General features: G+C 44.0%; 1 protein-coding gene across 1 annotated transcript in view; it reads right to left on the reverse strand.

Annotated features, from left to right (window-relative positions):
• The window catches only part of LOC146859663 (astacin-like metalloendopeptidase), a 139,011-nt gene that overhangs the window by 6,738 nt on the left and 118,494 nt on the right, over positions 1-13,779 (reverse strand). The window contains exons 10-12 of the mRNA XM_085646725.1: positions 13,208-13,323; positions 5,601-5,826; positions 5,299-5,417 (exon numbers count right to left, since the gene is read on the reverse strand). Coding sequence (XP_085502851.1) covers positions 5,299-5,417; positions 5,601-5,826; positions 13,208-13,323 — 461 coding nt within the window. The remainder of the gene's footprint in view (positions 1-5,298; positions 5,418-5,600; positions 5,827-13,207; positions 13,324-13,779) is intronic.

The following is a 13,779-nucleotide window of genomic DNA, read 5'->3' on the forward strand; positions in this document are numbered from 1 at the left end:
TATTGCCCCCTAAGATTGTAAATACTTTGGTCGGGAACCCAGCTAGTGACCTCTTGGGGGGAAGAGCAAAGGCACCCACAGGGAACAAGTGGGAAGAGTGGAGAAGTAATAGTTACAGCAGGGCTTTAGTGAACAATGGGCCACAAGTAGAACTACCCCCAGAAGCTGTGCCCCTTGTGGTTGTCTTGACGGGGGTGCCAACACTGGTAGATAACGAAAGAGAAGGGTTCACCCAGTTGAAAAACAAAATTATGCATTGGCTCAGTATACATAGACCAATCACAAAGAACATCAATGGTGAGATAATGCATGTTAGGCGACTCCCCTGGTTGGGTGGTAGATGTAAAGACATCGAGGGAGATATAGTTGTAGTTAATTTTAGAGACCCACGTGCAGTTGATTATATACTGAACTGGCCTACGGGAAATGGTAACAACTGTATCACCCCCCGTGCCTTGACATATTTCTATCCTAGATCCCTGGTGTTCCCTTTATCCCATATAAGTAAACAGGCTCCAATTTATACAAACTTCCCAACAGCACCCATTACTAGGCAATTGGCACACGGCCCCTACACAGCTCCTGCTGTTGATACCATTGGGTGGAACATCGTACCCCCTAGACTTAACAGAAATACCAACAGGAGAATGGACCATTTGAGACCCTTTACTCCCTTGGAGGTAGAGAACAGGTTTGATGCGTTCACCGGTATGGATGAATGCGATTGAAGATTACAGTCAATGCTGGGCTTGGGGGGCCGTTCAGGCGCCGCTAGCCCAGTGGGCAGTGATTGTGAGATTCATATAGAGGCCATTAGTTCTGATATTGGGAACAAGGTTCCAACGGTAGCCAATAGATTTGATATTGGCGGGATCGCAACCACCACTCAACCTCAGTCTTTGGGGTGCAGTGTCGATGGCTGTCTACCGCCAAAATTAATATGCCCATTAGAAGCTACTAACGATCCTATCCCATGTGTGCTGGGTGGGAACAAGGGGGTTAATCCTGACTTGTTTGCAACAGGTAATGAGGCTATCCATTTGGTATCTTGGAATGTGGCTGGATTGCAAAAAAAGATGGTTCTCCCGGAATGGAATACCTTCATCGAGAAGTTCGATGTATGTATGTTCCAAGAAACTTGGAGTTTGCTTCCAGTACAATAATCCGGTTACGCAACCTTTTTCCTGCCCGCTCAATGTTGTGGGAAGGGCAGACCAGCAGGGGGTTTACATGTTTGGGTAAAAATTGAATTGAACTGGGATGTTTCTACCCATGATTCAGCGAGTAGGGACATTCAACACCTCTCATTCGCAGGACAAAAAAAGGGCAGCAGGATAGATTCATTTAATATCTATTCTAGAGGGACCCCGGGGGATACAACCTCAAGTACAGTAACTACTTTAGAACAGGCACTAGCCAACTGCCCCACAACCTCCAAAATTATTGTGGGTGGGAATTTTAATTGTACATTTGAACCCCTTGGTGGGGATGACCCTTTGGGTATTGAGGAGGAGGACTCTTGATGGTCCATCCCGGCCCTGACACTAGCCCCAAATAAAAAATGGTCATCAAAGGTAATTCAGATCAATGCCCTTACAGCGGAACATAATCTAAGAGCACTAAATGGCAGGTCATCTTCTGACCGCGCTGGAGCGATAACCTTTAATAGGCTTAGTGGTCCGTCTAGAATTGATTATATTCTATTGGATGTCACACTGTGGTGTGATCTAATAGATATGGAGGTGGTAACTTCGCAGGACAGCAATCAAAACCCCCTATGTATGAAGTTAAGGTGTGGTAAACGATAAGTTGTGAGAAGAACGCCCCCCTGAGGACAACCAACGAGGTTGTCCCATATAATGGTAATCGTAGGCTGAAATGGGACAAGGTTCAATCCCAGGTTGATAATCTGGCAAGGATTAGGGCGCATGTAGTAGATCTGACTATGGAGTTGACGGATCTTGACTTGGGAACAGGTAGTGCCCAGGGACCGCCATTCGCACTGTCTTACAAAAATACAATAGAGGAAGTAGGGAAATACTTTTTAATCCAGGGTAAAAATGGCAGTTTGCAAAAAAAACGCCCAAAACCAGCAACCCTTGGTACTCGGACCAGTGCAAGGTAAAAAGGAAAGAGATAACAGTTGCCCTGTGTAAAAAGAGTCAATCCCTAGTTAGAGCAGCCAGGAAGGATTATGCAAAGGCACTGGTGCTGGCCAAACGAGAGTGGGAGGAACAATACTGGCAGGATCTTAAATGTGCTTCTAAAAAGAAGAATTCATCGTTGTTCTGGGAATTGATTAATAAGGCTAGGCAGCGTAACACGCCACCAATAGTTAATCATATAACAAGCCAACAATGGTATTGCCATTTTTCTGCACTGTATGGTGGGATAGAAGTGACCCGCTCTTCTCTCCCTGATCCAGTTAGTAGGGCCCCTTCTTTATTGATGTTTGAAGAACCTTTTTCGGCTTCCGAGGTGGTATTGGCCATTAGACACTTGACTCCGAAGAAGGCTGCTGGCCCTGATGGGATACCAGGGGATCTCCTTCTGGAAGAACCCGTAGCTTGGGCTAAACTTATTTCCCAAATGATGAATCTGATTTCTAAGGGATATCCCGTGCCAGACTTGTGGAAGGGAGCAGAGGTGATAACTGTGTTCAAGAAGGGTGCCAGAGACGACCCTGCCAACTACAGACCGATCAGTCTGATTGACATGATCCAGAAGGTGGTTGGCAGGGTCATTATCATGAGGGTGGGTGTCTGGATGGAAGAGGAGCACATTCTTTCTCACTTCCAAGCTGGGTTTCGACAAAAGGTGGGCACGATGGACCAGGTCTTCCGCTTCTTTGCGATCTATTAGAAGTCAGTAACCATCAATAAAGGTAGTCTATACCTGGCTTTCATAGATCTCAGGATGGCGTTCGACCTGGTCCCCCGTGCAAGGCTGTGGGAAATTTTAGAGAAGATGGGCATACCAGGAACACTTTTGGGCTTTATTGTGAAACTCCACGAGGGGAATTATGCGAGGATCAGATGGGGCACCCAAGGACAACTGACAGAGAGGGTACCCGTGAGGAGGGGAGTACGCCAGGGATGTGTTATGGCACCGACCCTGTTCTCTCTCTTTGTGAATGGAGTGGTGGACCATCTGAGAGAGGATTCGGCAGATGCGCCATCCCTGGAAAGGGAAAAAACACCTACCCTACTCTTCGCGGATGACACCATTTTGATCTCTAAAACCCCCGCAGGCCTCCAAAAGCTCCTGAACCGTTTTAGTGCGTTCTGTACCGACAGAGGTCTTACCATCAATACCTCTAAAACAAAGCTTATGGCCTTATCACCCTCTAATAGATTCAGGAATAATCTCTTGCTCAATGGTGAGCCTTTGGAGTTGGTAGATTCCTTTGATTATTTGGGTGTTAGGGTTAATAGTCGGATGAGTTGGAAAGACCACTTGGCCAAAATGTTACTAAATTATAAAATAATTTCAGGGGCGGTCCTGAGAGAACACAGGGAGTCCATGAGTAAACCTGTGGCACCGACTCTCGCAATTTATGAGGGCCAAGTATTACCGTCCGGCCTATACGGCTCCGAACTATGGGGGTTCGAGAATACATAGGAGCTAGTCACATCTGAAAACAAGTTCTTGAGAGATCTGGTAGCCCTTCCTGCTTCTACTCCGTTAATCCCATTACGGTTAGATTTGGGCAGGCGTCCTTTTAAAGACCTAATGCGCCTGTGCCCATTACTCTTTTGGGTTCGTTTACGAAGGACCCGGGAGCTTCAAAATTATGCAGCTGCTTTAGACGAACTTATTTTGCTTAATACAGGTAATAAGATTAAGTGGTTGAGCAATCTGAGGCAGTTGGTTGTGCTATTGGGTTTGAGCGAATCATGGCAGAGTCAAACACCGCCTCCCAAGCTAGTGATTAAGAAGCTGTATTGGGACTGGGTCCAGAAGGAGACCTCATGTAGAGGTGTAGGGGGCCCTCTAACTGAGCGGTTCTTGGTGTTCAAATGGACAAGGAAACTTGAACCGTTTTTGGACTTTATAGAGAAACCCCTGGATAGATCACTCTACCTAAAGGTTAGGTTTGGGATTCTTCCGGTGAATGATTTCACCTCTGGGTAGAATAACCAGGGTGGCTCATTGAAAGCTTGCCCGGGCTGTGCAGCCCCTAATGAGTCCGTGGCGCATTTCTTCTTTGCCTGTCCAGCATACAGGGTAGCCAGGAGGACATGGTTAAAGCCACTATGTAAGGGGCTGGGCCTTAGATGTCACAAAATGGCCCTGCGGGTTCTTTGCACCGACACGACCTCCATTGCCATGGTGTGCGGAGTAGCTAAATACTTGGGCAGTGCATGGTTGACACGCATGAGGAGGACCAAGGCCCTCCCTCATCCCACCTAATCGCTAGAAGGCACCCTGGTAGGAAGTCCCCATGATATCTGATAGTGTTTTTATGTACATTTTACTACATTAGTAAAAGTGAAGCATGTGTTGTTGCTTGTATTTAAGGATTGGTGGGTTTCTGTATTGTAAAAATTGTACACTTTTATGATGATTTTTTTATCGAATAAAGTATTACTACTATAATATTTAATAAAAACATTCTGAAGTGGATCTAAAGCTTAGAGACCGGAAGACAGACACTGTAGGATTTGCAAATTTCCAAAATAGTGAAATTTCCTAGTTCTAGATGCTGTTGCTATTTGCACAGCACTGTTGTTTTTCTGATCTCTGGAAGCTTTCAAATTAATTAATGTGAAAAATGACAGAAGAAAGATGTAGTTTATCGAAAGAGATACGTGTCGAATAAATGACTTGTCTATGTCTACAAAAAAGGTGCAATCCTGGCAAATTGATATTTTGTCTCTAAAATGTTATTTGTATATAAAAAAAACGCATTTCAGTCCTTTTGTTGTTACTTGGTGCCACCACTGCTGCATTACCTCCTCCTCCAGTTCAGGGGGGAAACATCCTTTACCACGCAACCATTACAACGCGGTATGGTTACATCGTGGTTTTAACAACGCAAGTCGTTACACCGACTTGCACTGGAGGGCGCTGTAGGATAAGGAATAGTGTGAATTACTTTCCAACACCTTCCCTACTGTACGTAGACTGGAGTTGGAATAGTAATTCACACTATTCCTATGTCCAGCGCCCTCCAACGCAAGTCGATGTAACGACTTGCGTTGTTAAAACCGCGATGTAACATACCGCGTTGTAATGGTATGCGTTGTTACATCATACATCCCCTAAAGACTTCCTTCCAGACTGTGCTGCACATACCTTGTATCCTGCTGGAGCTAGAATGACCATCACACAGTCCATGCCATTGGAGTACTCCAGGGGGTACCCAGGTGAGGTGACAATACCATTGTCCTCAGTGGAGGCGCTGTCACATGTCGCTGCAAGAAGATGGGACAATAACAAAATGTTTACATTGGTTTACCCAGGAAACAACAGACTGCAGAGAGGAAAGATAACTCCACAGAACAGAACTAAGCAGCATCCAAAAGACATGTGGCAGCAGGGAGGTCTGCTCTCACAGGGTGACTTGAAATACAATGCCTGAGGTACAACAGGCTTACCTGTCCTGTAGGAGGCTTGGAAACCGCGGGCTGAGACAGCACCATTACTGACAAACTCCACCAACATCGTGCTTCCGGAAGACACAAGGGCCGGGAGATCCAAGTTCCCACAGGCCTTCTTCAGTACAACTGGGGATGAAGTATTGTCGCCGTCGTAAACGTTGATGAAGTCAGCAGAGCAACCGGGTGTGAGCTGGACATCAAAGTCATCAAACTGCAAAAAAATCTGGCATGACAGAAACAAAAACAGGCATGGCCATAAATGTTATGGAGACAAGAAAAGCACATTGAATAATGCCAAGAACCTATACTTGACCAGACGCTGGGTGATGCGCAGAAGGAAGCAGACTTCATTGAAATAAGCATTCTGGTTCCCAGAAGGAATATTACAGGGTTTAAGGCTTGCCGAAGGCTTGGCACAGGCCACGTGAGGAATGGTCCCTTCTATGACTGGGACGGAGTTTTATCAAGCTGAGTTTGCATTCACAATGATTAGGGATTCAATTGCTTTGGTGAGGACTAATTTAGATCCGCAATAGCAGTGACCAAACGATGCCCCTCTCAATTCTTGAGCCTTAATCAAATGGACCAACTATGTGTCCCAGGAGCCATCAGGAGCTCTGCATTGCTGCCACCTTCTACCACTGAACCCTTTCTGGCCCTACAGCACTGTGGAGCCCAAGGGTGAGCTTGACACTACCAGCAAAACTAAATGTCCCACCACCCGCTGGGACAGTCCAACTGGGGCCTCTAATCTCTTCCACCACCATAGAGAGCACACAGACGTAGGTACCTGTGTCCCCACTAATGGAACTACATGTCCCAAGGAGCATTGGGACAGTGCTGAGCTAATGCCCGCTGTGAACCATAATCCCTTGCTCAACAGAAGCCTGCTGCAAGGTAGTGCATTCAGTGAGGTGCTACGGAACCAGCAAATGAAAAGTCAGTTCAAACAAATCCACAAAACACCGCTGAAACTTCTGTCATGGAAGACGGCTCTATTATTTGCACTAACCTCTGCAAGAAGAGTTAGTGAACTGCAGGCATTCACTATCAGGCAACTGTTCATGCAATTCTCAAAAGACACAGTAATATTAAGGACTAACCCTAAATTCATACCAAAAGTCCCTTCGGATTTTCATCTCAACGAGCCTATTGATCGGAGATTTTTTTTTCCAAATCCACAGACAACGGCTGAGAAATCCCTTCATACTTTGTATGTTAAGAGGGGCATTAAGTTCTATTTACATAGAACAAAACAATTTTGGAAGTCTGATCAATTGTTCATTGCTGATGGCAATATGAATAAAACCCTACCAGTCTCTAAATTTTCCATTGCGAGATGGATTGCCACAGCCATTCAGTTCTGCCAAAACGCTGTAGGACGACCGTTATCTGCTGGAGTCAAGGCTCATTCAACAAGAGTTGTTTCTACGTCCACTGCATTATTCACTGGGCTTCTGATCCAGCAAATCTGCAGAGCCGCCACATGGTCCACCAGGCATACCTTTACCCAGTATTATTGCCTGGATGCTACGGATAAAGCTGATACAGCAGTGGGACAGGCGGTGTTGCGGCATCTGTTTCAGTAAGGTTAGCCTCTTTGCTTTTATGCTTTCCTATCCCACCATCCTTTATGGTTAAGTCATTACTGTCATTATTGGTGTTGGAACTATTTGCTAAGTTTGCAAAATGAAGATATAATAATAGGTATTCATATTACTGCTAACTATTCTGATTCAAGCATGTGAATCTATGAAAGATCCAATCCTGGAGAAGAAAATAAGTTACTTGTATGTAACTGTAGTTCTCCAGTATTGGTATCTTTCATGGATTATCATGCAACCCACCCTCCTCCCCTAGAGGCTATCCCATTACTTTTGAGACTATATTTGTTCTCACCTGTCCTTGAAAATCAGCGGGAGCTAGCCTCTGTAGGGAAGGTTCTAGAGGGTGCAGTTGCCTAAGTGGTTAGTGTCTAAGTTTGGCCCTTTTTTGAAAAAAAGGTAATTCATAGGCTAATACATTCATGGCCTAGTGCATTGTAGCCTCTGCTGCTAATGTGATTGCTTTGATATAATACTATGGGACTCCCACTATGACGACAGGGAATGATTTGAACATGTGAATCTATGAAAGATCCAATACTGGAGAAAACAACAAAGTCACCATGGCACCCTGCCTGGGTGCCAAGCCAGCTAGCACTGCCTGACAGTATAGCAGATTTACCCCTACAATGTTGGGCACCATTTCCCAATATTGTAAGTACCAGGGAATCCAAAGAGAGTACATGGGCTGGGAACTCAACAACTCGAGTTCCACAGCACCATTGTGACTTTACTCACTATAGAAGTGTTTGGGAACAAACTACTCATCTCAATAAATCCACACTGATGCCAGAGTAGGATTTATTGTACCATGTACCCCGAGGGCCCATCAGAGTTGCCTGCTAAATCTCTCCCAACCCTGGTCTGGTCTCTGACTGGCTGTAGGCAGCCTGCCACCACCAGACATGTTTCTTGACCCTGGGTAGTGAGCCCCTACTCTCCGGGACTAGAAGCAATGCACATTCTGGGCAGAGGTGTCATGCCTCCTCCACCAGGATGGGCCAGTGCTTAAAGAGGGAAGCTTCAAAGGCCTGATGCCTTTGTAGGGCGACCCACAGACTCTGCTGCTACCAGCAGATGCCAGCCACTGGTTTACGCACTCACTTTGGGTGGGAAAACTGGTGAGAAAATAAAAAAAGATAAGAGGTGTGCCCACCTCTGCTAACCCCACCCCTAAGGCGGGGAAAAGCGAGGTGAAGCAAAACTTTCAGTCCCCGCCATCTTGCAGATGGGGGATCCCTCCAATTAGGGCTAGGTCTATGCCACCTCCCATAGAAGGGTGGCATAATAGAGGGTGTAGCCACCCCAGGTAAGCAGTGCATTGGCCCCACCTGCTACTCCCTTAAAACGCCTTCTAAATTTAGTATTTTGGGAGCTCCCTCAGACCTGATCCTCATATCTGCCACAACCTAAGCAAGAAGACAACCATTCAGAAAAGACGAAAGACAACAACTGTCTTGGCCCCAGCCTACCGAGATGTCTCCAGCTTCTGCGAACCTGCGACCCGTCTTGCATCAAGCAAACTCTGAAATCCTGGGAGGACTGCTGACTTTGATAAAGACTCTGTAGTGAAGGATGGTCATGGAATCCAGGTAGTTGATGTAGTATATTTATTTTAAGTAGATGGTACAGGATAATAGTACATAAATTAAGTAAAAGTAAAGTAAATACAAAGAATAAGAAAACCCCACCAGGAGCAGGATGGTACCAGCTCAGCCCTAACTCTCAACTGACAACCAAGAGCACTGCAGCATTCTAATACATCATCATGATGTCAACATTCTACAGGCTAGGCAGGAGACTATGGGGAAGGATGTGTGAAGTGCCATCACTACACATCTTCCCCTTTTACAATATCAACACAAACTTAAGCCTCAAACAATGAAGTAAGAAGAAAACAAAGTAAGTAAGAATGAGAAACACTCGAAGAAGGAATAACACGAAAAGAACATCAAGAATGAGAATAGGAGAAAGCAATAAAGGCATAAGGTGGAACAGGTAAGTAACACCATGAAGAAAAACTAGAAAAGATGAAAGCAACAATGCTAGGGTGGACTTGAGAAGGACAAGAACTAAACGAGGAAGAAAGAAGAAAGATTATCAAGGATGCAAGAAGAAAGACAGGACATCTTCTCCTTCAACAACAATATAGAAAAGAGAAAGAGGAAAACAAAACGACGAATACACTGAAAGACGAGAGGTAACACGTACAGAAAAAACGTTCCAGATACAGCGAGGCACACCAGTTGACCATACTGGAATGGATGCATGAATCAAAGAACGAAAAGCGATGAAAAGAAAAGAGAACATATAAAAGCTAGAAAATTACTCCAACAGGAGAACATAAGAGATCTCCAAACCATGAATAAGAAAGGTGAGGAAAAGAAAACTACACCCAACAGGAGTAACAATAATAAATGAATTAAAAGGAAATCTTAACTTGCCAGGAAAATGTCAGAATGAAAACTTTGCGCAAAATAGATCATAACCTGGCAAAACTTAAGAAGAACATTTAACAACAGGAGTTCCGTGCACAGAACCGCTGTAAATACTCATGAGTGAACATAGTGAATAAATAAGAAAATTCAGGAGTTGACAACCTAAAAGAAGAAATTTCCATAAAACAGCATAAAATGAAACATTTTCTAAAATAAAACTTGTGAGAAAAATGCATTGTGCAAGAATTCAAGCGAAAGTGCGAAACATTCTGCAAATAAATAAGCAATCAAACAAGTATAGAAAGTTAAATGCATCATCAAAATACAAAAACAATATGAACAGCTGTCTGACAGAATATGAAAAGTCATATCAGAACATAGAATAAGCAATAAAACTAAGATTATACTTAAACTGTATATATTATTGAAAATATTCCATGAATAATGAGAAATTAATTGCAATCATTTAAAAATTATGCATAACAGCAATATATTTCTTTTTAAATTAGAACTAATTCTTGCATCATACAGAATTAAATTGGTAGAGAAGTAATTAATAGCACTAAACAGTAGCGCAAAGCAGGACTTTCAGAAATTAAGCTCAATATAATGAATAAATTGTACAGAACCAGACTTTGGCGAAGGAGTAAGAAAACAATAAAATAAAATAAAAGAAGTGGTCACCGTTGTCGTCTGCTGAAGGAAGGTTGAAGAAATGGCATCGTGAAAGAAGTGGCAAACAACGAAGCTACGTTGAACTTTATTGTAACCTGAATACTGAAAAAAAACGTGGTTGGCAAGTGAAGCTGGTTGAAAGCTTAAAACGAGTGAAGGTAACGTGCCAATCTCAAAATGGCGGCACGCACTGTGACGCTGACCCGGGTGGCTCACGTCATGAACAACCACCCTACGTTGCCGAGCATCTATGCACACGAAGGGAATGAAGGGACGTCACAGAAGAACATGAGGAGGCATCGTAGAAACGATCAGGACGTCACGGAGGCTTCGCAGAACAAGACGGGTAAGAGCGCGCGGTGAAATATGTGCGTTGAAGTGAGCTCGTGCGACGTTTGAAATTAAAAATGGCAATTCAAATGTACACAGCGACGTACTGTCCAAGAGAAGCACAACCACATCATAAAATCCTATGGGTTGCATGTAGGAGGGTTGGCAGCTGATGAGAAACGACTTCCAACACCCAGCGACTCACATATCAGCGCTAAACTGGCAAAGTACATCAGAACGGGGAGGACCATCTGTCTTTATCGATGGGTCAGGGTCTCACAAATCAGTTGCAACACTAAAAATATTGAAAGTCGGCAAATTCCCTTTGGCAAATTCCCTTTGGCTGATAATTTGAAACAGCGGAAACAGCGGGCATCTTTTGCAGTTAACAGACACAGTTGGGGTTAGATCTTGCCCCAGAACGTCATAAATCTTGCCAGAATGTTTTAACACGTTGTCGAATTAAGATATTACAGCACTTTAAACATTGCCAGTTAGTTATGAAAAAAAACGAATGCCAGATCATAGCTCACAGGTTTCCTCAACTTGGCAAAACAAGTAGAAAAGCAGGAAAATCTTCATAAAGGCAGAAAGTTACAGCAGGGACTGGCATATTAAAGAGAAGGACGACCGGTGGATTGGTCACTGGTGGGGTTGGCCAGTATGCTTAGGAAAGAATACGAAGTCCATTACCTTGAAGTTGCTTGGAATGGAAATCCTTGTAGGTGGCTTAGTTGCTTAATGAAGGTTACTTGAAGTGAAAGTCCTTAGAATTTGAATCCACGCAGGGTTTGAAGACCAGATCGTCGCCATAATATGTGTAGTGAAGGATGGTCATGGAATCCAGATAGTTGATGTAGTATATTTATTTTAAGTAGATGGTACAGGATAATAGTACATAAATTAAGTAAAAGTAAAGTAAATACAAAGAATAAGAAAACCCCACCAGGAGCAGGATGGTACCAGCTCAGCCCTAACTCTCAACTGACAACCAAGAGCACTGCAGCATTCTAATACATCATCAGGCTAGGCAGGAGACTATGGGGAAGGATGTGTGAAGTGCCATCACTACAGACTCCAATCTCCCGCAGACCTTTCCAAGAATAAACAACTCCAAGAACCACCACAGGGTAGACTATCACGTCTCAACATGACTCCCTGCTGCAAATGAACTTCAAGAACCAACGCAGTTGAGGACTGACACTGGTGTCCACGTGACTTACTGCTACCACAGATCTCCCAAAGACTGCAGTGGTATAGGACCGGCACTTGTGTCGACGCGACTCTACCCTGCCCGAAGGAATCACCACAACAGAACGACCTCCACGACCTCAAGGGATCCTCTTGGCCCCACGACCCGAGTTGCCCACAGCTCCGTGCCTGATAGCCAGTACCCACCTGCTAGTGGCCTTCTCAGTCACCACCTGCACTGCCTGCCCGACCGCGATCTCCCCAGGATGATCTGACGACAGCAGACAACATCCGATCTACAGCCGTCGACCGCCAGCAACCACAAGAGTAACTGGGTTGGCTGCCTGGTGAAACCTATCCCGCTCATTGCCCCCAGTGATCATGAGGTTAAAAAGTATTGCCTGTATCAGCAACTAAGGGGAAGATACCGAAATCTGCACTGTACAGGTGCCCCAGTCCCCCATGACCGGCCCCGTACTCAGTGTTGGTCTGAATTCCCGAAGACTGGAACTGTAAGTTGTATACTCGCTTGATACATTCCTCAATTGATTTCCTCCAAAGGGTAATCTCGAACTGTTTGAATATTGCACTGTCGACTTTTGAACGCGAAAAGTATCTTTAATTGAAATGTACTTACTTTAGCAAGAAGGTCTTGGTCTTGAAATAAAATACCAACAAAGTAAAAAAAAATCTAAAAGTTGGTCTAAATCTCCTTCTTGAGTTGTGTGTCCATTAATGATCACTGCTGTGTAATAAATGTCACACACTCCTCTGTGTTAGGCCTTAGGCTGCTCGACCATACTACCACAAATAGAGAAATTTGGGTTTTTCATTGAGCCCTGTACACTTTTGGGGAACCCCTAGACTCTGTGCACAGTATTGCCACCTAGTGGCAGTATCATATTCAGAGCCAGCTTCTAATAACTACACTTTAAAGGGTCCCTCTCCGAACAACTTACAGTAATTAGAAATTGACTGAACCATGTCAAGAAGGCACAATGGACAGGACTTAATGTAAATAATATACCAGTCGTGCAGGTAAGGAATATACACATCTGCAGAACCTAAACTGGACAGACACCATACTGAGTCAAGCTGTCAGTCCTGTGACCACCTGTGGCTGGGGAAAGCTTCAACGACATTCAGTCAGTGGCTGCTTCACCTCTAAATCTTCGTTTGAGGGTTCAGGAGCCCCAGTTTATAATGGGCCTTCAACTCTGCTAACTGTGAAGGAGGGAACAAAACATGAAGGAATCCAAACTTTTATTATGCAACTGTTTTATAGTTTTAGAATGTTTTATGCACAATCATCCCAGTAAACTTATTTTGTACTTGTTCGTGAAAGAATGCAACATTCTGAAATCACCTTGTTTGATGTAAGACGGATCAGCCACCGGCAGTTTATTCCGGCTTGGTACGCGCCTGGAAAGTTGGGTGTTGAAAAGGATCCACTTGGGTCAGACAGAAGGGAGCTGCAGCGATCTAATGAAAGACAGTAACCAATCAACAGCTGACAGACATATTATGAGAAAGGTTAAAGAAGACATCCTGGAAAGGCACTTCCACCTCAAAATGATCACCGCTGGAAAACACATGGAGCATTATATCAAAACAAAGGTACTTTAGCTAGAGCTTGCCTGACTTGGAGTTTGACAACTGGTTTGAAACAAGCTTTGGCAAAGTCAATAGGTTTGGCTTTACTATGTTAACATATGGAAACAGCATTTGTGCATAGTTGTATTTACATGTGTTAGCGCATTCAAGCAAGACCTATAGGCTTTTGCAAAGTTTTTTTTAAATTTGAAAACAAAAGTAAAACAATTGATAAGAGACAGATGGAGAACACAAATAAAAAACCCATAAGGGAGTAAACAATGGGAATGAAAATTTATGGAAACCCAATAGGAAAAAAAAACAATGTAAAAAATGAAACAGGTC

Source organism: Triturus cristatus, chromosome 3_1 (genome assembly GCF_964204655.1).
Source record: "Triturus cristatus chromosome 3_1, aTriCri1.1, whole genome shotgun sequence".
NCBI lineage: Eukaryota > Metazoa > Chordata > Amphibia > Caudata > Salamandridae > Triturus > Triturus cristatus.